The sequence below is a fragment of the Drosophila sulfurigaster genome, chromosome 2L (genome assembly GCF_023558435.1).
Source record: "Drosophila sulfurigaster albostrigata strain 15112-1811.04 chromosome 2L, ASM2355843v2, whole genome shotgun sequence".
In the NCBI taxonomy this organism is placed as follows: domain Eukaryota; kingdom Metazoa; phylum Arthropoda; class Insecta; order Diptera; family Drosophilidae; genus Drosophila; species Drosophila sulfurigaster.
Genome location: NC_084881.1, coordinates 9,446,694 through 9,471,394, shown reverse-complemented (window position 1 = coordinate 9,471,394; position 24,701 = coordinate 9,446,694). Strand labels below are relative to the sequence as shown.

At 34.8% G+C, this 24,701-nt stretch overlaps 4 protein-coding genes and 1 long non-coding RNA gene across 12 annotated transcripts in view; 4 read left to right on the top strand and 1 right to left on the bottom strand.

The window, feature by feature from the left end:
• Positions 1-3,819, top strand: part of LOC133835200 (sodium/potassium/calcium exchanger Nckx30C) — a 45,960-nt gene extending 42,141 nt beyond the window's left edge. For all 8 annotated transcript variants that reach the window (XM_062265122.1, XM_062265117.1, XM_062265123.1 and 5 more), the window contains 3 exons: positions 1,600-1,854; positions 2,513-2,649; positions 2,751-3,819. In XM_062265122.1, coding sequence (XP_062121106.1) covers positions 1,600-1,854; positions 2,513-2,649; positions 2,751-2,991 — 633 coding nt within the window. In that variant the 3' untranslated portion in view covers positions 2,992-3,819. The remainder of the gene's footprint in view (positions 1-1,599; positions 1,855-2,512; positions 2,650-2,750) is intronic.
• Positions 3,820-10,336: 6,517 nt separating this feature from the next.
• LOC133850406 (pescadillo homolog) lies at positions 10,337-12,806 on the top strand. Its single transcript, XM_062286500.1, has 5 exons — positions 10,337-10,509; positions 10,657-10,890; positions 10,950-12,048; positions 12,108-12,349; positions 12,415-12,806. The coding sequence occupies exons 1-5, from the start codon at positions 10,492-10,494 to the stop codon at positions 12,709-12,711; spliced, it is 1,890 nt and encodes a 629-aa protein (XP_062142484.1). The 5' UTR covers positions 10,337-10,491; the 3' UTR covers positions 12,712-12,806.
• Positions 12,807-13,377: 571 nt separating this feature from the next.
• On the bottom strand, positions 13,378-24,673 carry LOC133850413 (protein pelota). Its single transcript, XM_062286514.1, has 5 exons — positions 24,341-24,673; positions 23,558-24,279; positions 23,305-23,497; positions 15,552-15,658; positions 13,378-13,653 (listed from the first exon to the last, which is right to left on the bottom strand). Exons 1-5 carry the CDS (start codon positions 24,379-24,381, stop codon positions 13,532-13,534), a joined length of 1,185 nt encoding a protein of 394 aa, XP_062142498.1. The 5' UTR covers positions 24,382-24,673; the 3' UTR covers positions 13,378-13,531.
• LOC133850419 (uncharacterized) lies at positions 17,504-21,380 on the top strand. Its single transcript, XM_062286526.1, has 3 exons — positions 17,504-17,690; positions 20,538-20,910; positions 21,010-21,380. Exons 2-3 carry the CDS (start codon positions 20,573-20,575, stop codon positions 21,125-21,127), a joined length of 456 nt encoding a protein of 151 aa, XP_062142510.1. The 5' UTR covers positions 17,504-17,690; positions 20,538-20,572; the 3' UTR covers positions 21,128-21,380.
• On the top strand, positions 22,164-22,471 carry LOC133850439 (uncharacterized). The gene is made up of 2 exons (XR_009895627.1): positions 22,164-22,244; positions 22,293-22,471. It is a non-coding gene; the product is annotated as an uncharacterized LOC133850439 (long non-coding RNA).
• Positions 24,674-24,701: the final 28 nt, after the last annotated feature.

Below are 24,701 nucleotides of genomic sequence, written 5' to 3'. Positions count from 1 at the left end.
GAGCTTCTATACTGCAGATCGTAAACCACATATATGTATGTGAATAATTTTAACTTATTATTCCACACAAAATATGTATATGGACGATAACAACTTAACTACGTCAAACGAAATTGACTAATTATAGTGTATATAGTAGATTTATAGAAAAATATACTAATTTAAGTATCGGAATTCAATTGTAAAACTTTTTTTAACCTTTAAAGAAATTTCTACTCTGCATAACTTTTTCGGATATCGTAAATAAAATCTGACCACAATTATTAATAAAGGCAGGTAATTTTTTTGCAAATCTAGTAGCACACCTAAAATGCAATCATAATGCTGCGCCTAGTCATAGAATAGACCATCATGAATTACCCTAGTTCCACAGACATGACTCATCAGGTAATCTGAAAAATACGTAATTTAATATTCGATAAATTTCGATTGACGTCACGCCGTGAGCTGGGGTCAAATGAGCAATCGCTGCACAGGAGCGTTAAAAAAAACCGCAGACGCCACAAGCAAAGAATATTGATAATTAAGATGAAAACATTTAAGAATTAATAATACTGATTTTAGTTTTTTGCTTTTTGCAAATTGTAAGAGTAAACTCACTCACATTGCTTTATTGCCGCTTAATCGTATAAATAAATGTAGCGTATTAGATTTTGAAATCATCTAAGTATTTAACTACCTTAATACTATACTTTCCTTTCAATTTTCGTTCAACTTTTTCTTTGGTAATCGCCTTTAGTTCGGGCTGTGCTCATGCGCATCCATAGTGTGTGTATGTGTGTGTGTGTAGCCTGTGTCTGTGTTCTAGCACATGCACCAAAAAAAAAATTTTATAATTATAAGCATGCCTAAGCCAAAGATGCTGATATCTGAAATCTGAAATCTCTCTGCACGTTAGCACCCTCAGTACTCGTATTTATTCAATTAACTAGAAAGTAAGTGCATATCTTATACTATATGTATGTTTCCATACTACTATATTGTCCAACACTACTCTCGTACAGCACTCACAAAACTCTACTCTGGCCACACCTAACTTTTCGCACCATCTGCTAATCGTACTCGTATATGCTATATACTATGCTCAAGGGCGTACTTACTTCCGTACTTAATTAGTGTCAAACTCTGGCAACTAAGCAAAGTTCTTAGCGCCTGTCTGTGAGTGCGTCTCTCTTTCTGTCTGCCTTTCACTCTCTCTCTCTCTGTGTGTCTCTCTCCCTCTCTGTCTATTTCTCTCTTTCTATCTCTGTCGCTCGGTCAGTTCGAACACTGCTTCGAAATCAAGTTAAACTCTTGAAATGATATATATGACAAGCTCATTGATCATGTGTATACATAGCCAAAATACCATACCATACAGCATTCATACTATTCATTCATTTCACATATACTACTATATATATAAATATATATATAAATTTTCTATATATAATACTACCTAACAAACGATATATATATATTCTTAAGCTTAAGACAACATTTATTGTATAAACAAATAACTTCAAACACAATTAAAGCACTGCACAATTTTCTGACTTTAACCTTATATAACAAATATATATACGTATACATATACTATGCTCATTCACAAACCGTAAGGCGCCCGAAATCGAGGACGAACCGGAGCCCCTCAGCATGGCCTGGCCGGATACGGCCCGTAAGCGTCTCACCTACGTCCTGGTCGCACCACTTCTGGTCCCAATGTGGCTGACATTGCCCGATACGCGAACACCGCGCGGCAAACGCTTCTTTCCGGTCACCTTTATAGGGTCCATTGTGTGGATAGCTGCCTTCTCCTATCTGATGGTCTGGTGGGCCAATGTCGCTGGTGATACAGCGCGCATTCCACCCGAGGTAGGTCAATAAATGCACATTATACTCGCGAAGTCCTCATGAAGTAATCTCAGCCTTGGAGCTGACCACAATTCAATAGATGGTTCGTGTTATAAGCTCAATATTTTTACATCCACTTTATTTTTAAATTGCTGAATTTCAAATGTTCATACTTAAGCATTTATAACTTTGAGTAGCTCCAATCTATCCTGTCTAACTGACTGTCTAATTTACTCTAAGAAATTACTACAATTTTGGTGACATTACAATTATGTTATGTTAGATTTAGTACTCAATGGTTTAAGTGAGGAAAAATTCAAAACGATTCTTCTCTCTTTTCCAATTTTGTTAGTCAATTTTGACGAGCTAATAAGCTGTACTTTTTTCTTGGCTTAATCGCAGATTTCTTCAGTATTTAAACATTATTAAAAGATTTAAATGTCAGAGAACCAATCGAATTGGAATTTGTGCTCATAGACTATAACGTACAATGACTAGAACGCTCTTTGGAGTTGTACTAGCAACTTCACTAATATAATTACGAGCTTATAGAATATAAACTTTAAAATGAATTGATTAACGTTGTCTCGAAGGCAATAGCTCATTACGATTTTCCTCCACTGTTTGGATTGCTGGAAATTTAATTAAATTGTACAACTCAAATTCAATCTCTTCATAGGTAATGGGTCTAACCTTCCTGGCAGCAGGAACATCCATACCGGATTTGATAACCTCAGTGATTGTGGCACGCAAAGGCTTTGGCGATATGGCCGTGTCCAGTTCGGTGGGCAGCAACATCTTCGATGTGACTGTGGGGTAAGTTGAGATTCGTTTGATTCGATGATGTGTGATCGATCCATCTGATCAACTATGACTGACCGTATGACTAACTGTTTGTTGTGTTTGATTGAATGCAGCTTGCCGATACCGTGGCTGCTATATGGGATTATCTACGACGCACCCGTTGAAGTGAACTCGGTGGGCATGGTCTGTTCCATTACCATTTTGTTTATGATGCTCGTATTTGTGGTGCTGTCAATTGCCTGCTTCCGTTGGCGCATGAACAAGGGTCTGGGCTTTACCATGTTTCTGTTGTACTTTGTCTTTGTTGCTGTATCGCTGATGTTCGAATATGATTTGATCACATGCCCCGTTTAAAGCGTCCAGCATAAAGACAAAGATCATAATACACATATTGCCGAGGGATCCGTGCAATAACCAATTAGCTAAATTTATATACAAAACAAATTAATGAATTAATTACGAACAACAAACCAAAACAAAAAAAAACAAAAAAAGCAAATACCAATGAATTAACAAATGGACTAAGCTAACTAATCGAATTGTTAAACAAAATGCATAAATCACAAATACAACACAACAAAAAAAAACCAAAAAACACTAAACGAAATCCAAAACAAAACCAAGAAAAGTTAATAACAACAAAAGCAAACAAGAAACGAGTTAGTTAGTGCTATACATGCAGCGTTTTTTCCTTTTTCAACAAAAATTACGAAAAAAAAAAAGAAAGAGACATTTACTTTAAATGTTTAGCAGCAGCTTTTTAAGCAAAAGCAAAACCAAAACCAAATACTATTTAAAAACAAAACGAAAAAAAATTCAAAAATCAAACACAAACTCTCTCTATCTCTCTACTCAAACTATGAACCTTACTATCTTATTCATTGATTACTTACTTACTAATTAGACAAAACCAAACAAAATGGAAATGAAAAAAAAAAAAAAACCAAAATGGCTTCCCAATCAATTACTTTACTTAAAAGTTTGGGTTATTTATTATTTTTGAAAAAATTACGAGTACTTCTATACAACTAAGTCTATCATGGCACAAGCATCTCATATACGTTATGAAACAAGAAAATCAAGCAGAACAAGTGTTAGAAAACCTTATCCAAATTTGGGATCTTCTAATGCAAGCTATTTTACGAATTGTAATCGAAATGCGCTAATGTGCTTTTGAATATCTCCACAAAAATTGCTAAACATTCTATGTATTGTATCAAGAAGTGAATCACTTCATCAATCAAAGAGATCTAATAATAATTGTTGACTTCATCTAGAGTCAAATGATGTGGAACTAACACTTGTCGGACTGCAACTCTTTTGATTTCGCCTGCTCTACTGAATTGTTGTAGCGAAACACCCAAAAAGCTTTACGCCAGAGCCTAAATCAGTCTAGTTTTACTACTTACAAAAGAACCTATATACTATATATACTTATATACCACACGCACACTTACATGGCATATATATACTTACTTATATTGACCTATATTGATTAAGTGATAATTTGCGTATTTATTAAACGGCAAAATGATAACTTTCAAATATGCTACAACTATACTCGAAAAGCGAAAACAAAAAGAAATACTTATAACTTATAAGGTAAAACATTATAACATTTAAAACAAAAAAACCTAAAAACAAAAGCAAATCTAGAAATACTTTATAACATTTTGCTAAGCATTTGCCATAAATAATTTTAAACATGACGCTCGATCGAACCTCTACAACTTACTTATTATGATTATTATTATTACGATTATCACTTATGATTCTTGTTGGCGTGTAAAAGGTGCAGTAATTATTAAATTTAACTTTAAATTTAAACAATATTTATGATAGACTTCATAAAGATTCGAATGAAAACCAAATAATAATGATTTCATATACTTTTTGCTTAATAAAACCTCCCCAAAACTAAAAAACAAAAAGTATATTTATATATATAAATATATTATATATGAGTATATAAACATATTTATATATATATGCAAACATTTAAAGCAACAAAACCAAACAAAAAGAAACGAAAACGAAATGATATTTAAACAAGAAACAAAACTTGCTCTCTTTATTTAGAAGTACGTAACATTTTTCTAAACTAAACTAAAACAAACTAACACCTTTAACCGTAAACCGTAAATCGTAAATCGAATATCGTAAGTTGTCAACTCGTAAAAGTGGCCGCAAGCAAAGGACAAAATTTAACATAAAACGCATACCATATATACATACTTATATACAATACATATAAACATAAACATATATATACATATATATATATTTTATATATAAATAACAACAACAAAGTAAATTATATATGTATATAAGCATATATATACATGCAACTATAACTTAAGTAGGCAATATATCTAAAGATAACCCCAAAACCGTTTGCATATGGCTCGCAAATCGAAGTTGAGGACACAACAACAACAACATAAAAGAAATAAATAATAACACACACACATACACATACAAACCAACACTAAAGACACACAGATACACACACAAACACATACAGAACAGAAAGCAATAATTTTTTACAACAAGTCGAGGGCGATAACATTAAAATGAGAACTAGTGGCAGTGACATAACCTTATACATATATACAACATAATTATATATATCTACATATATATACATATATATATATATATATATATATATATATATATGTGTATGGCTAATTACATATGTACATATATGAGACAATGTATATTAAAGAATGGCCAACAAGCGAGAAGCAAGACGAAGGCAACTTTGCAAAAAAAAACGTCAAAAGCAAAAGAGAGAGTTTGCTCCCAAGTCGAGAAAGCCATCGGATATACTTAGACGTATATATATATATAAACTATATATATGCACATATATATATGTGTGTGTGAAAATACCTTCATATTCAAAGAGAACGGTATTGAAATGTCTGCTCTTACACCCCATGGGTGGTGCAGTGCATAGTATTGCACAAATTAATTATAATTATACGGTCGGACATACATACGAGTGTATAACATATACAGTGCAGAAATGAACAGAGAACACCAAATACTAAGAAACAAAAAAACATAAAATATGAATAACAAATAAAATAAAAACAGAAAAATAAGGACATTGTATAATAATACCACGAGGCATACATTAGGCACGTCACGCTAACTACCGTGCTTAGCAAAAATGCTCTAGAAATTCTACTATAGTACTACATGGCACCAGACCACACTCTAACATACAAGTACTCGTAAAACTAGCATTTCCAACTTGTATGGCCAAAATGGGAATACGCCCCATAACGAGAAGGGGCTGAAAATGGACACAGAGAGCGCAGCCGGTTAATCCTGGTCAAATTTAACTAATCTGAGATTTTACAATTTCGTTCTTGCTCACATTTCAATTAAACTACTACGGCGTATATAAGATCTTTCCAATTCTTTGTTATTGTCGACTATTGTATATTATTTGTTGCAATTTCAAACACAAATATTTTTCTTAATTCTATTCTGATTTCATCTTAAGTCTTACTATAGTTCTCTTTCGATCTTCTACCTTCTGATCGCTCATTTCTCTCTATAGTTCTGCTCTCTTGTGTGTTCACTCACTCGCTCTCTCTCCCTCTCTCTACAAATCTATCTGCTCAGTCTTGTCCTCGCTCTTTTCGTGTCATCCGTGCCCAGAAGAGTCTCAACAACTGACCCATAGAAGTCATACACTGCAATTTTTCCAACTCGGACGCTCACACGCTCACATTGATCAATGGGATCGAGAACAAAGCGTGTCGCCGGATTTGAAGAGCGATAACTTCCAGTACTAACAAAGCAAACTCAAGCTGTATATGGTTAAAACTAAACAATAATCTTCCAAATTAACGAGTACATACTTATATATATATACACAACAAATATATAAACATTATATAATTCGTACATACTAAATATTTACATATTTAAACATGACACTCAGCACATACTATTCATTCAATACAAACACATACTCGTACACTCGAACACACAGTCACCTAAAACATATCGCGCCCACTTTTTTCTATGAAGTACGAAAAAGTACAAAACCTAACGTAGAACTAACAGTACTATATTCCAAAATAATAAGGATAGACAAAATCAACAAACGTACGAAATTTATGAGAAATTGTTAATCAACTACTGCATGGAATGTTGATATGATGGATAGACGTTCGTTTCGAGGCACTTCTCTCAATTCAATCCCAATAGAGCGCAGTACAAATGTAAGCGTCTGTTAACATTTACAGTACTATCTACTAACTAACGACAACAAATCGAACTCTAATCAAAAGATGAATGAATATACTAAAAAACTTACTCGTACATAGAAAACAATAAGCAGCAATCAATTCAGAGTAGTTAGCATCGATCGATCTACTATATCATCGTTCATCTCTTCATCTTCATCAAATTCCCAGATCCTAACTCAATAAATAAAACGCACACATTCACACACCCGTCAAGTGGTCGTAGAAGTCTCGTTTTAAAACAAATTATATAAGATTATATATATATATACAATAAAACGTAAATATATATATATATAATATATATATATATATATATAAAATAAATATATATATGAGAAATTGTTATGGTTAAAGATTTTTAACAAGTTGAATAATTGCGTAAAACCAAAAATATATCAAAGGAAAATAAAAAAAAAATTGTTGAAAAATTAGAAAAAATTGTTCATAACAAACGAAAGAAGCGTAACAGAACAAGATTAATAATAATAATAATAAAATTAAAAATTAATAAATACAGTATATACTTTATGAAATATTTAACTTACAAAATAAAAATCATTGTTTGAAATTAAAGAAAACTGAAAAACAAAAAACAACAACAAACACGCGTACAATTCTTGTGTCTGCTAATTTTATTCTAGACCAAATTTTTTAAGTTACAGCCAAATGAGCCGTAAGTATAAACCAAATAAATTATTCCTTTTTCAATTGAATAACGCAACCAATTGGCAACCAAATTCCAACTTTCTATTACTGTTATATGAAATTAGCAAACACATACACAAATAAACATTCATATATACATACATATATGCACAGACCACAGGGTAGTTACTTTCATAACTGATAAATCTACCCCGGAGATACAGATGAGTTGGGATATAGCAAACAAATCATTCACCCACAACTCGAACTTGAACTACACAATCGTCTGTAACGAATCAGCACACATAATCATTGATTTCAGCTTTAATTACCATAGATAAATACAAGATATATGATAAATAAATAAAATATATTGATTTTTATATAAACGCATATATATTATGTATATACCCACAGATATTGCCTATAGTTGCAAACGAAGAAAAATCTTGATTAATTTTTTTAATTATTATGTTTTTTAAATATACATATATACCGCAATATATACACAACTTATATTCGAAAACATACTAATACATATATATATTAGTGTGTGCATATATTAACGTTTCAAGTTGCGTCCGTTGTATAATTAATAAATACAAGCAAAACTAAAAACAAGTAACAATAATAACCGCAGCTAGACTAGCAATTGCAAGTTGCTTAGCTGTCAGCTTTCGTCTGCAACGATCAATCGCAAAGCTGTCAGTTTTCGTCTGCAAGCGCTCGATGATCTTTACTTTGTGTTGTTTTTGTAAGCTACAAACAACGATAACGATAGGCGATAGCGACAAACGAACCGATTAAGTCAAAAAGTATCCAGTAAAAAAGTAATAGTTAACATATTGGTAGACTAATTTAAAGTTTTTATAGCGTTTTCAAATTTGTAAGTATATAACAAGAGCAAGAACAATGCGTTTATTATTTTTAATAGGCAGGCAAAACCAATTTGGTATCGTTGGCAAGCGAGAAGAAGCAAAAAGATAAATTTAACGTAAACTTAACACAAATAATATAAACAAAACATAACCGTCGTGTGTAATACAACAATTCCTTACCCACCAGTGATTTTGTGTTGTTGAGTTTAATTGTTGTGCAAGTTTTACTTTACATTTACATTTACACTTACACACAATTATATGATGTATGATTAATTTTTTAAATGAGCATGTAATTAGTACATACATACATAATTTGAATAGTGAACAAGAGAGTATTATAACAAAAGAGAATTAATTTTAATAACTGATACGCTTTTAGCACATAAGATTGTACAAAATAATTTATACAAATAATATGAAAAGATCATAAAAAAATCAACTGTCAATGAAACGAATCTGACAGTTAATAATAATAATAATAATAACAACAATAATAATAGTCTCAGTTATACAGTATATGTTTTATTCTGTTTATTGTTTTAAGTTCGATAAATTCCGTATATTTGTATTTGTATATTGTAAGCCTTAAAGAACAGGACCGACGAAGACGATCCTGTCAACCAGTCAAACGAAGTGATGCAATATGATGGATTAATAAACCGGGAATCCCTAAACTTGCTGAAATTATCAATTTCAGCTTTACTTTACAACAGTTGCATATAATACAGCAATGCTATAATACAGAATGTTATTTACTTTATAGAAGTACATATTATATTTAATGGGAAACATTTAGATTTTATACAACAAAAAGTACACACACTCAATTTACCCTCAGATCCCCCATCCTGCGCATCCACAAACCATTACATGAAATCCAAAATAACCAAAAAATCTAGAAGCAAATCAAATAAATAGTCAATTTCGAATATGTATGTACATATGTACGATGTACGTAGAGCTGGCACACAATATACGAATAATTGAATCAAATATGGCGAAAATATACGAAATGAAGAGAGGGGCGCAAACGGAACGACACTTATGTAAATCAAAAAAAAAAAAATCGAAGCTATAACATAGATACAATGTTAACTAGTTATTTAGGTGAAATATACAACAAATCACACTCAGATACATTTGAATCATAAACAACAACGCTTAACAAACAACACACACAATTAACAATAACAAACACACACTAAACACATAATCTAACACACAATTTCACAAACATTGATGAGGGCGTCAAATAACGAGCATTATTAATACCGTTACATCGCCGAGTTGTAGCAGAGCCGCAGCAAACGAAAAATGAAAACGAAACAAAATGGCAAGTTTAATATAAACCTTTGTTATTTAACAACAACAAAAAAAAATTGTCAAAACAAAATTGCAGTCAGCATATTGCAAACAAAAAAATATAAAGTTAATGTTCAAACTAACTAATATATAACGAATATTATATAATACAACAAACTTAGACTGTATGTTATTTTCTCAATACAATACCTACCTATAAAAACAATAAAACAGATTCAATAAAATGAGTTATCCAAAGGCAATTAACTACTGTTTGAATTTGGAATTACGCGCTATTACACGTAGGTAGATGGGTAGCACTGTCATTTCAAATTGCGATGAGTTTATTTTAAATTGTGAAGGGAGAAACATCGATATATGCACAAGTTTGCCAACATACCTTTTGCCACTAATAGAATTTTTTTATTTTTGGTATAACAGATTACATAAAATTAGACCTCATATGAAAAAACACATTTAAATATAATTTAATTTATATTTTAGACATTGTTGCAAAAATATCGATGGTTAAGGGAATTTCAAAAACATCGATAATGCCATCGATGTTAACCTACCTTTACCTAATATCGCACGTTGGTCACACTATTCCCTTCCCACGCGACCAACAACACAAAAACGTGTGTTTTGGTTCGGCGCGTGTTTTTTGTATAAAAAAAATATATTTACAGCCAGCTCAGCTGTGAAAAGCTATTGATTTAGTCCACTCGAAGATTTTATACTAATCGACAGACAATATGAGACGTCCGAAGAAGGTAAGCAATAAAATAAATGAAATTATTAACAACGCAGTTGTTGCCGTTGACTGTGAGGTTATTTTCAATACACTTTCCAAGTGACGGCATATCGGCTACATTATGTACTTAAGCAATCATTAACCCAGAATATATTTTCATTTGAAGTACGAAGCTGGCGAAGCCACACAATATATCAGCCGTCGTGCTGCGTTGCGGAAACTACAGCTTTCGCTGAATGACTTTCGCCGCCTGTGCATCTTGAAGGGAGTTTATCCCCGCGAGCCAAAGCACAGACGTCGTGCACAGAAGGGTTCATCAGAGATCAAAATTTTGTACCATGCCAAGGACATACGCTTTCTACTGCACGAGTCCATCGTGTGGACGCTGCGTGACTACAAGGTAAATAAACAAAACGCTCATATGAAATGTCGACAATATAAATAATTTTGCTTTTGTAGATTTTTGCCCGGAAAACAGGACGCGATCGTGCAATCAAAGATTTCCGCAATCTGAATCGTCGTCTGGCCATGTTCCCCGAGCTAAAACTGGATCATATTGTTAAGGAACGCTATCCGACCTTCATTGATGCTCTCAAGGATTTGGATGATTGTCTAACGCTGCTGTTTCTGTTCAGCACATTTCCATCGCTGCATTTGATTCCTCGTGAACAGTCAAGCTTGTGCCGTCGATTGACCATCGAATTCTTGCACTATATCATCGCCTCAAAGTCACTGCGCAAGGTCTTTATATCCATTAAGGGTTATTACTTCCAAGCCGAGATTAAGGGACAGAAGGTCACCTGGATTGTACCACACTACTATCCATTCAAGCCTCAGTCGCGTCAAGAGGTTGACTTCAAAGTCATGTCCATTTTTGTAGAGTTCTATACCATCATGATGGGCTTCACCAATTTCCGTTTGTTCCATGGCCTCAACTTGGCATACCCACCACAATTTCCCAGCAGTGTGTTGCAGGATAGCGAGGAGACCTTGAAAGATGAATCCAGCTTTGTCTCCGATCGCATTGCCGCACTGAACTTTGAGCTGTTGCGCACCGACAAATTGCAGGAAGATGAGGAGGAGCCGGATATTGATATGGATCTGCTAGAGCAAGATGGCGACTCTAAGCGCATCATTAAAATGAAACAGGAAGCCCAGGAAGTGTCGCGTTTGCGCACTCTTTTCAAGGGCCTGAAATTCTTTATTAATCGCGAGGTGCCACGAGAACCATTGGTCATCATCATCCGCTCGTTTGGTGGCAAAGTTTCGTGGGATTCATCGATCTTTTCGGGTGCCACTTTTGACGAAAGCGATGAAACAATTACGCATCAGATTGTCGACAGACCCAGCCTGAGCACTCAGTACATCTCAAGAGATTACATTCAGCCTCAGTGGCTCTTCGACTGTGTCAATCGTCGCCAATTGCTGCCCACTAATCAGTACTTCCTGGGAGAACAGTTGCCGGCACATTTATCGCCATTTGTCGATGCCAAGCGCGATACTTATATTCCTCCTGAGGAAAAGGCACTGCACGATCCCTCGTTGATCGAAACGCACGGTAAGCACATACAATTGGTAATCCTTTTAATAGGTTAATCAAATGCATTTTTTTTTCAGTTCAAAGCGATGATGAATCTGATGACGGAGAAGAGCCAGAGGAAGAAGGTGTTGACCAGGAGCTGCTCGATGAACAGCTGCAGCGTGCCTATCAGGAAGAAACAGCAGAGTACAAGAAGTATGGTGGAGTAGATGGTGTTAACGAGGATGAAGAGGATGAATTGAGCGACGCTGAAGAAGCAAGCGAAGAGGACGATGAAGAAGAGGAAGTCGATGAGAAGACTCGACGATTGAAAGAAGAGGTGCGTCATCGTAAATTAAAGTTAAACACATTTACTAACAAATTTGTTGCAATTTCTTTCTGTAGAAGCAAAAGATGTCTGTGCAATCTGGCAAAGTGCACAAGGTAAATAAACGGCAAGAGCGCAAGGCTGAGGTGGATGAGCATCGTCTGAAGGCTCGCATGGTGAAACCACGCCATCGCAATCTGTTCCGTCATCTGATCCGCAAGCAACAAACCCAGGAGAAGGAGGAATGGCTGTTGCGCAAAAAGCGACGCACTATCGATGCCAATGACAAGGAGGCCAAGAAGACGGCGAAGCGGGAGGCGCGTAAAGCGGCAGCCGCTGCGGCAGCAGCTGCATCCAAACTGGGTGGCAAATAAACGAATCTGCCTTTGCGGTATTCCATTAGCTGTGTCTTGATCCTTAGGCTTAACTTTTATCTAACAAAAAATAAAAACAAACATTTCAAACAAAATTATGTTGCACAATTATTTCAATTTATTTGTAAAGCTTAGAATCAAATTTCGAACAATCAGAATCTTGTAATAATCAATGTTTATAGTTTGTGAATGAACACAATGAAATCTTATAAAGCACAAAATATAAAGTATTAACAAAAAGAGCGCAGTCAAAAAGTAACAATTGTTATAAGTATGTGGTCAAAAAAAAGAGAATAATAATGTTAAAAAACTGTATGTGTAAATTGCAATCACTGAACACCGACTGTTATTAGAATAGTTTCGCATTAGTTGGTTGCTTCTTAAGGGAGGGCTAACTGTTTTTTATAGCTAAAGCAATTGTTTATATTTATTACATATGTATGTATATGTTAACGACTTAGTTGATCTCTATTTCACTTTCTTTCATTTTGTTCTCCTCATAATTTGAACTAACGCATGCCGCCTTTCATGTCTCATTAAATAAACCTAGATATTTGTATATAGTAGTCGGTTATTGTATATGCCCTGACACAGTCCAAGTCTGTCATAGTACCTATTACTCTACGTATGTGTGTGTATATATATAAATGATTTTATGTATATATCTTGTTTTTTTTTTTTTTTTTTTTTTTGTAACTCTGTTTCATAAGAGTCTCCAGTTCGACGCTTTTGTTCCTAAGTCAAATATTTCGTTAATCTTTTTTACAAAATGCTAAGGTTTCTACATATTGGGGTTTTGTTTTTGTTTAGGAGTAGGTTCTTAATCGCTATCGCTGTTGTCGCCGCCCGCCGCACCATCCTCATCGTCATCATCATCGCTGTCCTCCAGCTCGGGCATCGGAAAACGCAGAAGAGCTGCAATACCAGTCAGTTGAGCGAGTTCTGTAATAAAAGAGAAGAGATTAAATAATATTTAATTATTTTCTTGTAGCTATCAAGCTTGTTTAGAACATTTAATTATTAAACTATACATATAAACTCTCCATTCTTTTTAGAATTCTTAACATCTAGTTTTATATTATTTTTTCCGTTCTTTGACATAATCTTGAACTTTATTAACTAGCTGGGAACTAAACCAACTTTGACTGGTTCAAAATAACCCAAATAATAGAACAATTTAGACATCCGGTCATTTAGATTAAATCCGATCAAAAACTGGGCCTAAGAGCGGTATTCCCACAGTTTTGCCAATCAAGGCTAGCAATATGCAATGGAAAAGAACAAGTTTTACATATTACGTTTTTTTTTGCACTGGGCGTAGGAGTTAACAACTGTGCAACTCAAGGCTCACCGGTTCTAACTTTAACAATCTGAGTCAGTTTTGAACTTAACATTCAACTTGGGGGTACATTACAATATGCTAATGGTACAAGCAATTAAAAACTAGAATATTGTAATTTATTTAAAATACAACAAAAAGTATAACATGCATTCCGTGTGAACTTTGTGAATTGCTCAATGCGATTGACTTTAGTATAGGTTCAGTTCGATTCAGTTTTTGTTTTATTCTGTTCTTTCCTTCTTGTTCGGTCTGCTCATTGAAATTGTCCGGTTATCTGCACACAATTTAAATCAAGTGCTCGTTTTGTTTACAACTCGTTCTACAATGTTTATACAAGTAATTTAGAGCTGATTATAGCGTGGAAAATAAAGAAAAACAAAAAACAAAAGTACTTGAGAAGGAAGCGCAGCAGCGATAAGGCGTAAAATAATGTAGAAATGTTCAAGTGGTGTTGAAAGACAGCTACGATATATGCAAATTTCATTATATCCAGCATACACAGATGTGCAAATAAGAGTCAGTACGAATAAAAAATACGCTATAATTTGATAGACTTGTCTCACTTAATTTACGTTAAAAGACTGCCTATCAAAATAGATAACATGCTTTTAAGCCAAGAATTTAATCTACACTTATAAAGCACATTTAAAATGAAATTAATACTTAAAAGACCTTACGTTATCATATGACCATGTGTCTTAAGCTTGCAACAGATATAAAATAATTGCTTTTTAAATATTTAAAAAATGTAAATAACAAGCTTGATTTATTTTTAAGCAATATTCTTCACTGGGTTATTTCTCTGTTCGCTGTGTAGCTGCTGAACATGTAATTACAAAGTATTGGATTCTATTTTTAAAACGAAGCGACCCATTTACGTGAAAAAATTGGCAAAATGCGTTGCCAAGTCGCAGACAATTGATAAGAACAAAATAAAGCCAAATAAAATGCGACACGTGAGTCATTTGCCAAGCAGCCGGCGAAAGAAAGCGCATTTTACATCTATTTAAAAAGCAAATACTTACGAGAACATGTAAAATGCATTTTTAATTAACGTCAAGTGAAATTAATTTGAAAATTGAAAGTGTCCTCTACACACGATGATTTTCAATGGTTTTGTGAAGATGCACAACACATGTAGAATGAATGCATTGCAGGAGATTCCTTTACATGTGTCTCGAAAGTGCGTGTGAGTGTGTGTGTGTATGTATGTGTAGTGTGTGCAATGCGAGCCATTTAAAAATAGAATTCTTAACGAGGTTATTAGAGAGGGGGAGGCCTAAGCACACACACACACTCGCATAATCTCGTACACAAATCAACAACAAGCATAGAAAATTGCATATTTTCTTAATAGTAGAACATACTATATGATGCAAGATAAGATTCTTTGGCAGACAAACAAATACTCTTCAAGCCAGACAACCCTTTTATCTCACACACATTTGATTTTACAATTTCATACATGTATATGTAGGTATATTCCTATAATACTTACGTTCTCCCGATATATGCATGCTGGAGAATATCTTGACCTCACCGCCTGCATCGCGCACTGATTCCACCAAGTTAACATATTCTTTCCTGAGATTTACATCTTGGCATCTGCAAAACAACAAGAAGAGTGTGATGAAAAATTGTTTTCTTATATCGAGTAAATGCATGGGAAACAAATTTTTACATGTTGAAAAAAAAATGGAATACAAATAATAAATAAATATAAATATAAATAAATATTATTTGAAACCCTTCAATGATAAAGTCAACTGAACTGGAATAGAACTTACGAAATACGTGTTAAATGAGCTTAATCATTGACAAAATATTATTCAAGTTAAAATAAAAATGAGTATTTCTAATAAAATATATATTATAGTCGGCATTCTTATAATAGATTCAAGATCGTTACGAAATTCTGTTTATCTGTCCATCTAGACTACCATGGAAATTATAGTAATATAAAATGTAGATCAGCTCTAAATAAATATGTCATCTACGATAATCAAATATAAACTTACATGGCAAATAATTAAATTTGGAAGGGCTGGCAATCTTTTTTTACCGTAAAAAGACAAGATTTAATGAATGTAATTCGGGAATATAGTTTATACTAAATGCAGCCCCGTAAATAAAATGAAATTACTTAAATGCTATGGCGAATTCTTTTGCTAAAATTAAGGTAATAAAAACTTACGAAGTATGCACAAAGTGGATGGTTAGTAAGCCCTATTAAATGTTAAGATCAGTTAAAGCTATTTACCTTCAAACGTTTTCAATGAGAAAATGCAGCAGCAGCAGCGGAGCTCAAAAGCCCTGAGAGCGCATTATGCATATACTATATGCGAATCAATTAATATCTATTACGATTCAATGTACGTGATATTGCACATCAAAAACGATACTTTATACTCGATACAAATACCAAAGCGCTTAATCATGGCACGTGATGAGTGGAACCTATCTGCTATGTACATACATAATGCATGAAGGTGTGAAGCTTAGCGGGAATTTATGGGAGCAGACCAAAAAGCGACAAAGGTTACGTTTAATAACTTGTTGAGGTAATGGTGATGAAAATGCAAGTATGAAGTCAGCAGAGCCCTCAGAAAGTACGAGTATATTACGCTATAAATGACTAAACGGCGACTAAAACGCCGGCACTTTTAATTACAGGTTCAAAAACCTTAAAAATGTTAATGCTTCAAAGATTAAAAAAAATACCTGGCGAGAAAAATGTATGCAAAAAAATAAACAGCAAGCCGCAAAAAATACAAGCGCAGGTAAAATTTCAATTATCATTTTATTGATGGTACAAAAAAAGCAGACAGAGTGGCTCTCTCTCCATCTCTCTTTTTCTTGACTTCTCTTTTACTCTCTGGTCACATAAGAGCGTCGAAGAGCTTAACGAATGGTTAAGTGTGACCAGTTGCGCTATCGATCGCTTTATCGCTTGTGGACGCCATTCGTGGATACAGCTGAATGCGTTCCACAGCACGTGTAGTAGCATACGGCAAACAACTGTAAGTTTGTCCGTTTGTACATTACCCTGGACTCATAACATTAATTTGAAGTATCATAAAAGTCACATTGCACTAAAGTGTTGACAAAAATAAATCAATTATATTTTATACGCCAGTTTTTCTTAAACTATTTTATCCAGTCCTATTCTTACAAAATAATATGCTGAACTGTTTGAATGCTATTTATCTTGAAAAGTCTTGAAACAATAAAATTAAATGCCAATTACTAAAAAAAAACGAATTTGTAATGCATTATTTACTTTGTTAATAATATAATTATGAGTTTTACAAAGCTAAAAAAATCACACTCAAGTAGATTCTCCAATCTCATGCACATGAGAAAGCAACCAGCTTGTCTACAATGTACAGGGTATCAGAAGAGAGCGTGCGAGAGCCGCAAAGACTGCAGCGCTGCCTATTCGTGTAGAATCAGTTGTAAAGCGGCTTTCTTGCGGCGCGGAACACATCGGAAACGAGCGTAGAATACGGCAAGCGAGAAGCGAAGCGCCGTCAGACATCGTGTCGAGAAAGAAATTGGTGCTAAGAAACCCAAAGACCCCCTTCTACAACCGCCCAAATAAACAGTGCACAAATAAAATACATAAAGAAAGCAAAAGGTGCGTGCAAAAAAGCCAAGTGAAAGTTGTTGTTGGCCATGTCAAGTGCAAATGGGGGGAAAAAACTAAGAGAAGGAAAGAAAGAAATCAAGTTTTGGAACAGCATTCGAGTGAATAGTGAATACCGCTGACGTCTTTGGAATTTTGTGGCTTTGAGTCAGAGCTGGGCAATGCAACAGGCAACAAAACAGAGAAGAGACAAGATCAACATTAAAAGCAGCAGCAATCGCAGCAGCTCTGGTTGCAATTGTATCTGTGTATCTGTGAGATACCTGTGTATCTTTACACTCATCCGTTAACCGCAAGAGCTGTCGTTGAATTGTCATGCATACATTGAATGCGTTGTTACTGTTGTTGCGTGACAATGATTGCACAATGAAATCAATTGTTATAATGGAATTAACGGAACGTAGGTGAAAAGAGCCATGAGCCAAGCGGCATCGAGTGGAGGTGGAATGGGGCAGGGGCAAAGGGGAGGAGGTCACACTCGCTGCTGGCCTCAAGATACGTTCTCCGTCTCATTTAACTTGCAAATTGAGCCATGAAAATCTTGTGAAATTTTGCATCTCTTTGAGAGGAATTCAAAAAAACAATATAAACTGGTTCAGATTTGCCAACCAAACGTATTTTAATGAAAGCAACTGCGTCTCACATATATAAACAAATAAAATACATTTTTGGGGGCATCACAATACGAGTTTTTAATCAAAGACGGTCTGTCTGTCTTTTTGTTAATTTCTTGTGACTTTTAAAGGTAAAACTCAAGTAGTTAACTGTCATCTAATGCAAAACTTGAACAATCGCTGGTTTCTTTTGTGGGCCACAATAACGTCAACATCTCTACTCAACCCAAATTCAAAGTGACTTTGGAAACAGTTGATTAAATAATGTCGAACACGAAATACACTTTTTGCTAAATATACAGAAGTAGTGAATATTTCAAAGGAATTAAGATTTCTCCTATGATCTGAAAGTGCATGAATCATGCAACAAACTCCACGATCAATCGAGCATTCCAATGCTGGCATATAAATAGAACACGATTCGATAATGATACAGTTTCAGCACTTGGAAATTGGCTCCAAAACTAAGCAAATCAATTGACAGATAAGAGGGGAATGTATATACGTTTTGTGCAACCTAAAATCGGAGCCCTGTCGTTTCTTACACAACTCCAAAAAAAAAACCTCGAAACTTTCGCAATGAACACGTGCCCAAAATAATTTTAAAGAAATATACAACATTGTTTTCAAGTCAATATTTACACACACAAACTCAAATGCAAACAGGCAGCAATATTAATAAAAACGAAAAGACAAAAAGAAAACAACAAGCAGCCGCAGCTGCAAACTGCAAATAGGGGCGCGTTGCAAGTCATAAGACGTGGTCTGCAACGCCCTAAAACAAAAGACTAGAAAAACTGGTTGGACAGATAAATCGAAGAAAAATAAATCCATTGAAAGAGCGCAGCGCAATAAAGAAAAGAAATAGGCATCGCGAGGGAGGAAAGAGGCAGAGGCAGAGGCAGAAATAGACGGGAGGTGGCATTAAAAATATTCAAGAAGCAGTCAAAGACTTTTGCCACAACTCGACAAATGTGGATCATATTACAGAGCACAACACAAAGTGTGTCTCCCATGTGGAACACAAGTTAGCAGAAAAAACAAGTAATTTTCAATCAAAATGGGTGCAAGACTTGACCGCTAGAAACTTGCCTCCAGGGCAAACCATAAACGGTGCGATTTAATAGATTGAAATTCCTAATTAATGTTGTTGTTCATGTTGTAGTTGTTTTCACGCCCACAGCTGAGCGGTATAATAATAATTAGCACGCGTTTTGCGTTTTAGCAGCGCAAAACAAAGAAATGTCACAGCTGAATAATCTAATTCTATATACAAAACACAAATAATAAAAGATACAGATATATTTAAAATTTACATGCGTTCTTTGGCCAGTGTAAATCAAAAATCACGTCTTAAAGCTTAAGACTTAAACTTAAATAACGTAGTGTAAACAAAGTTCTCAGACGCCGCTACTAATCAGGCTGACATTCGACTCTGAATACAGTTGAGGGACTGCGGGAATTGTGTATTGAACAAAGCTTGAATTACTCGTACTTAATACGCGTGTGAAAGAAGCAAAAAACACAATACACAAAGACTGGAAACTAGAACACCTAGCAACTGTCTTACGGCTTTATTTTCTCTCTTTTTCTCTCTCTCCCTCTGTTTAATAGAGTAGCAACTCCGAAAGTACTTGAGTACTTAAAGACTATTAAAAACTTCAGACTGTTTACGTGTTATTCATGTAAACAACAGCTACATTATATTTGCCAAATTAAACGACTACCTGTTAATTAAATAGACGATCATTTTGAACGAGAGATGTGAAAATTAGTCAGCTTTATCTATCTATGTGATTTACCATAGCTATTAGTTATAGGCTATGCATTGATATTCGTCATATTATATTCATGTCACTAAACCACTTCTCAACAATAAATTTGAAATGCAATTTTAGTGAAATTATTTTGACAATAAAAAAGAAGTAAATAAATAAGTTTTGAGAATTAAATTTATCTGATCTTCATAAATGTTTATTTGAAATCTCAAGTGTTTATTTATGTTATGTTTATGTCTATTGTTGATTTTCTAAATAACTTCAGCTGTTAATGGGAATTTTAATTTGGTTTGAACATTGACATTAGAAGAACTTCTAAAAGAGCGCAGTAATTAAGTAGAGAGATAAGAAATGATATTCACAAAGGAAGTTAAAATATAATGAGGCAAATGTTATACTCTGCGATTATTATGTCGAGCATTCTTTAACTGTCTTATTCACTTTAGTTCCTAGACAAACAGTGATCGCTGAACGTATCGAGATGCTAACCAAGCAGCCAGACTACACAATCTCCGAGCTGGGCTATCCGCAGTGGAACGATGATAAGCTACACAGAAAGTGCCGCCCACCACCGCCTACCAGTTATAGCCACAGTTTCAGTTCCAGCCATACTTCCAGTCCCAACCGCCTGCTGCCGTTGCGTGAGACGCTGGATGATTATTACAAGCGTCTGCTGTTGAGTGAACAGCGAAGCAGAGTTGAGAATTGTGACAGAGACTTGGATGATGTTGTGGCACAGCAGAAGAGACACAAGAATCAATGGAACGTGCAACAACAGCGCAGCAACAACCACAACAACCGCAACAGCAATCACAGACGGTAGGTAAAACAAATCAATTTCATCAAGTCAAAAATATAATTTGTATGCTCTTTTTCTTTTGTTGGTTTTTTCTTTATTAATTGCGAAACAATCAACAGCAATCAAAACTGTCGAGATAAAGCACAAGCAACATCGCCAGCACGAACAGCAACAACAGCAACAGCAACAGCAACGATGAAGGCAACCTTGGTGACTTGCGATTTAAATAGTTTTTGATTGTCAGAGGCCGGAGAAGGCTCCTGAGAAGAAGCTTCTGCTCAGCAACTGAACTACAAAAATGACGGGACTGATTAAACGTGCTAAATTTTAAACAGAATAAAACATTTTGCGTAGACTTTTAAGCATTAATTCTAAGTAAATCAAGAGTAATAACACTTAATTTAATTGCATGCCACGCAGTTTGCATAAAAAAACAATAAAAACGAGAGAAAACACACAAACAAAACAGAAACAAATGGAATTTCAACGGCTCATTAAAAATGTAAACGGGCTATGCGATAAAGGCACTTATTCAGTTTCAGCTTGGGACTCCGATTCTGATTTAGATTCAGAATCAAATAAACAAAACAGACGCAAAACAAAACGACAAAGCTGACCAAAAATGGCAGCCATTCGAGTCGCCGCCAGTGGGGGCAACCTTGATCATGAGCACGTCATGGGGGGCACATTAAATTAGCGTTCTGAACGTGCTTTCTTTAAATGGCTAAATTTGCGACATAAACTACGGCAGACGGAAGATCCGAAAGCGCTTGAGATCATTTGAAAAATTAACGAAAGTCAAGCTATGGATGCGCTACACAATAAATGTAATTCAGCGTTGGAGTAAGAAAATATTTACATTAATACTAAAATCCCTACTAAAGATATATAAGGAGTAGTGAAAAGGAAGATACTTATAAGAATATCATATTGATCTCAAGTCTAAACAATTTAAAACAATAAAAAAAAATACTTTAAAAATTACCTTATCAATTGATTTTAATTTTCTACCATCACATTTAAAATAAACTTGTTAAAATGGCAAGTGATTATAAATCTTGAAGCTAATAAATAGATAACAGAAGTATTCTTAGCAGTCATTTCTTTAAATGTCTATTGTAGTTTTAAAACCAGAAATCGCAAATCAAGACGAGAAGATTTCTTGAAATTGTATAGATCAATATAAATGCTGAACATGTGCACAGTTATACTTATTGAATATAATATGGATATTATTTTGAATAGCAGAAAATATCAAATATAAATAAATAGTATTTAGAAATATGATGAGAGTGCTTTCGTCATTTTATAAAATGTATGAGCTACGAATCGTTCGAAAAACTTGATATCAACTGTAAGTTCATTATCGCTGCAAAATCGGTTCTTAACATCGAATATAAAGTACATCACTTGGCGACCCTCTCAAAATGAAGCGCATCAACAGATGCTCTGTATGGTTAACAATAAAACAAAAATAAGCTGGCAATTTGTTAAAGTTGAAGGTTTGGCGTTGTGGGCTTGTCAACGGATCATGCTCTTGTTCTTTCTGCTTGATTAAACTTGAAATTTATTGTATTGCAACATGAACATGTAGAACGAATACACTTGATAAGGCTACTCTGAGTATCATTTACTATGTGTGTGTATGTAAGTAAACTGTAATCTCTTACGATCGACACACATTGAATCGATAAAGAAACTGATTTTACAATACGGAAATGTTTCAGTTTTTAAAGAGCGAAAAAAAGGAAAAACTTAATTTACTAATATATAAATAATTAAGGTTTTCAATATGCGAACTTGTAGTCTTGTAACTAATTATTGCGTGAATATCAAAAAAACTGAGTTTATAATGAAAAATTGTTGAGTAAAAGTCAGAATGACTATTTTAGGGATATTTTAGATTACATATATTAAAGCTTCTTTTTGAAAATAATTTAAGATTCGTTATACCTATGAACATTTGTCGCATTCTCAAATATTTATTGTCTTGTACTGACAAAATGATTTCATAGAAGTGAAAAAGTTGAAATTGTTAAGATAAGATATGAAATCAATAACTCGACAAGTATTTAAAGAGTTTTTAGATTAGTTACATCTTCGACAAATTTATAATTTACTTGTGATAAAGAAATTGAGTTTATAAAACAAAAATGTAAATTCTAAAAAACCTAAAGAAAACTGAGCTATTATTAAAAAGGATTTAAGTATTTTTAATCTAAGATGAAAGGTGATCTTGTAAATGCATTATTATGCAGTGATTAACAAATTGATTTTTCAATGCGAACAAGTTAGTTATTTATATAAAATAATAATTGAGCTCATATTTAAATATGATTTATGAGTCATCTACATATGTACATATGTAAACTTTGCGGTATTGTGATTTTTGACTCCCAATTTTTCACACTCACCTGAATAGATTGTCGGAGATGAGCAAAGTTTCTATAGATTGAGCCTCGGCAGCACGCAGCACATGTTTCTTGCCATAGAATGCCTTGGCTGGTTCACATTGCAGCATCATATAAAATTGCTCCAATGCTTTAACCTCGCCCGCAGCTTTCGTATCGGACATTTTGGCAATAACAGCGGGATCTTGTAGCACCTCTGCAAAGTTGCAAATTTTTATTAATATAAAATTAAAGTATCTTTGATTGATAGACAAACCTTTCAGTGAGTGCTTAAAGCCGGAGGATGCATGAACCAGCATGAATCGGCTTTTATTGTCGAGCAGCAGTTTATAGTCCAGTTTGACAGCCTGTTGGAACATGTAATCGTAGAACTGATCGCGCACAAAGCCCGGCGATGCAATCAGCACACACTTCACCACATCGAAATTCACATGCCGCAAAATGCTCTGCATGACTTGCTCATAAAACTTGGCCAATCCCTTCTCATGTTGCTGTACATTGCCCTTGCGTTTCCGCGGTATGGAAACCTCAATTTTACTGCGCACCAGTGTCATGCTGGCCGTAATGAGGCACACGTGCGCCAGACCCTCCTGCATCACCACAGCAGCCACATCCGCCGATTGTGTGGGATCGCAGGCCATTTCAATGCGTTCCAGCGCAATTGTATCCCATTCAGGTTTGCGCAACTCGAATTTGCGATTCAGCTCGAGATCCAGCGTATGATAGGCGCCCATCTTGACGTAGGGATTCTCCTCAATGTTACGCCCCTTGAGGCGCAGCACGCAGGCCTGTGTATCGAAGTCAATGCTCTCCACAGCAATGGTGAGTGTTGTACGTACGCGGCTGCTGGTTGAGGAGCCGGTGGCCGTTTCATTCTGCACCTTGCGTATGGTGGTGCTGCGTACGCTGTCACCCTCGGCAATCAAGTTGTAGGCATGCCACATGTCCTCCGATTCCTCGGGCATGAGGGTCACATTACTTTTGGGATTAAAAGTAATTCATTATTGAGACGACACTATATAGATATTATAGTACTTACCCCTGCATACCCTTGTCTACGTATTTGCCCAACAATTTCATATTGCTACTGCTATAACAGTTACTATTAACGTTGAGGTGCCTCCGTTGTCCGTTGCCAGACGATGTTTGCTTTTATTGTTGTTGTAGTTGGCGTAGCGTACTTTGTGTCGTTTGCTTTTGAATGCTTTTTGTCACTTGCATTGAGTTAAATGTTTTCGATTGTCATGCAAATGATTCGGCATTTTTGTGTTGTTTCTTGTGGCGTTTTCCGCAGGTTTTTCTTTCAAATCCCCTATGAAAATTTTGCCAAATTTCACACCGCGAACGTTTTTGGCATGTTAAAACAGCTGATTGTTAGTGTTCCAAAGCGAGCGCAGGTT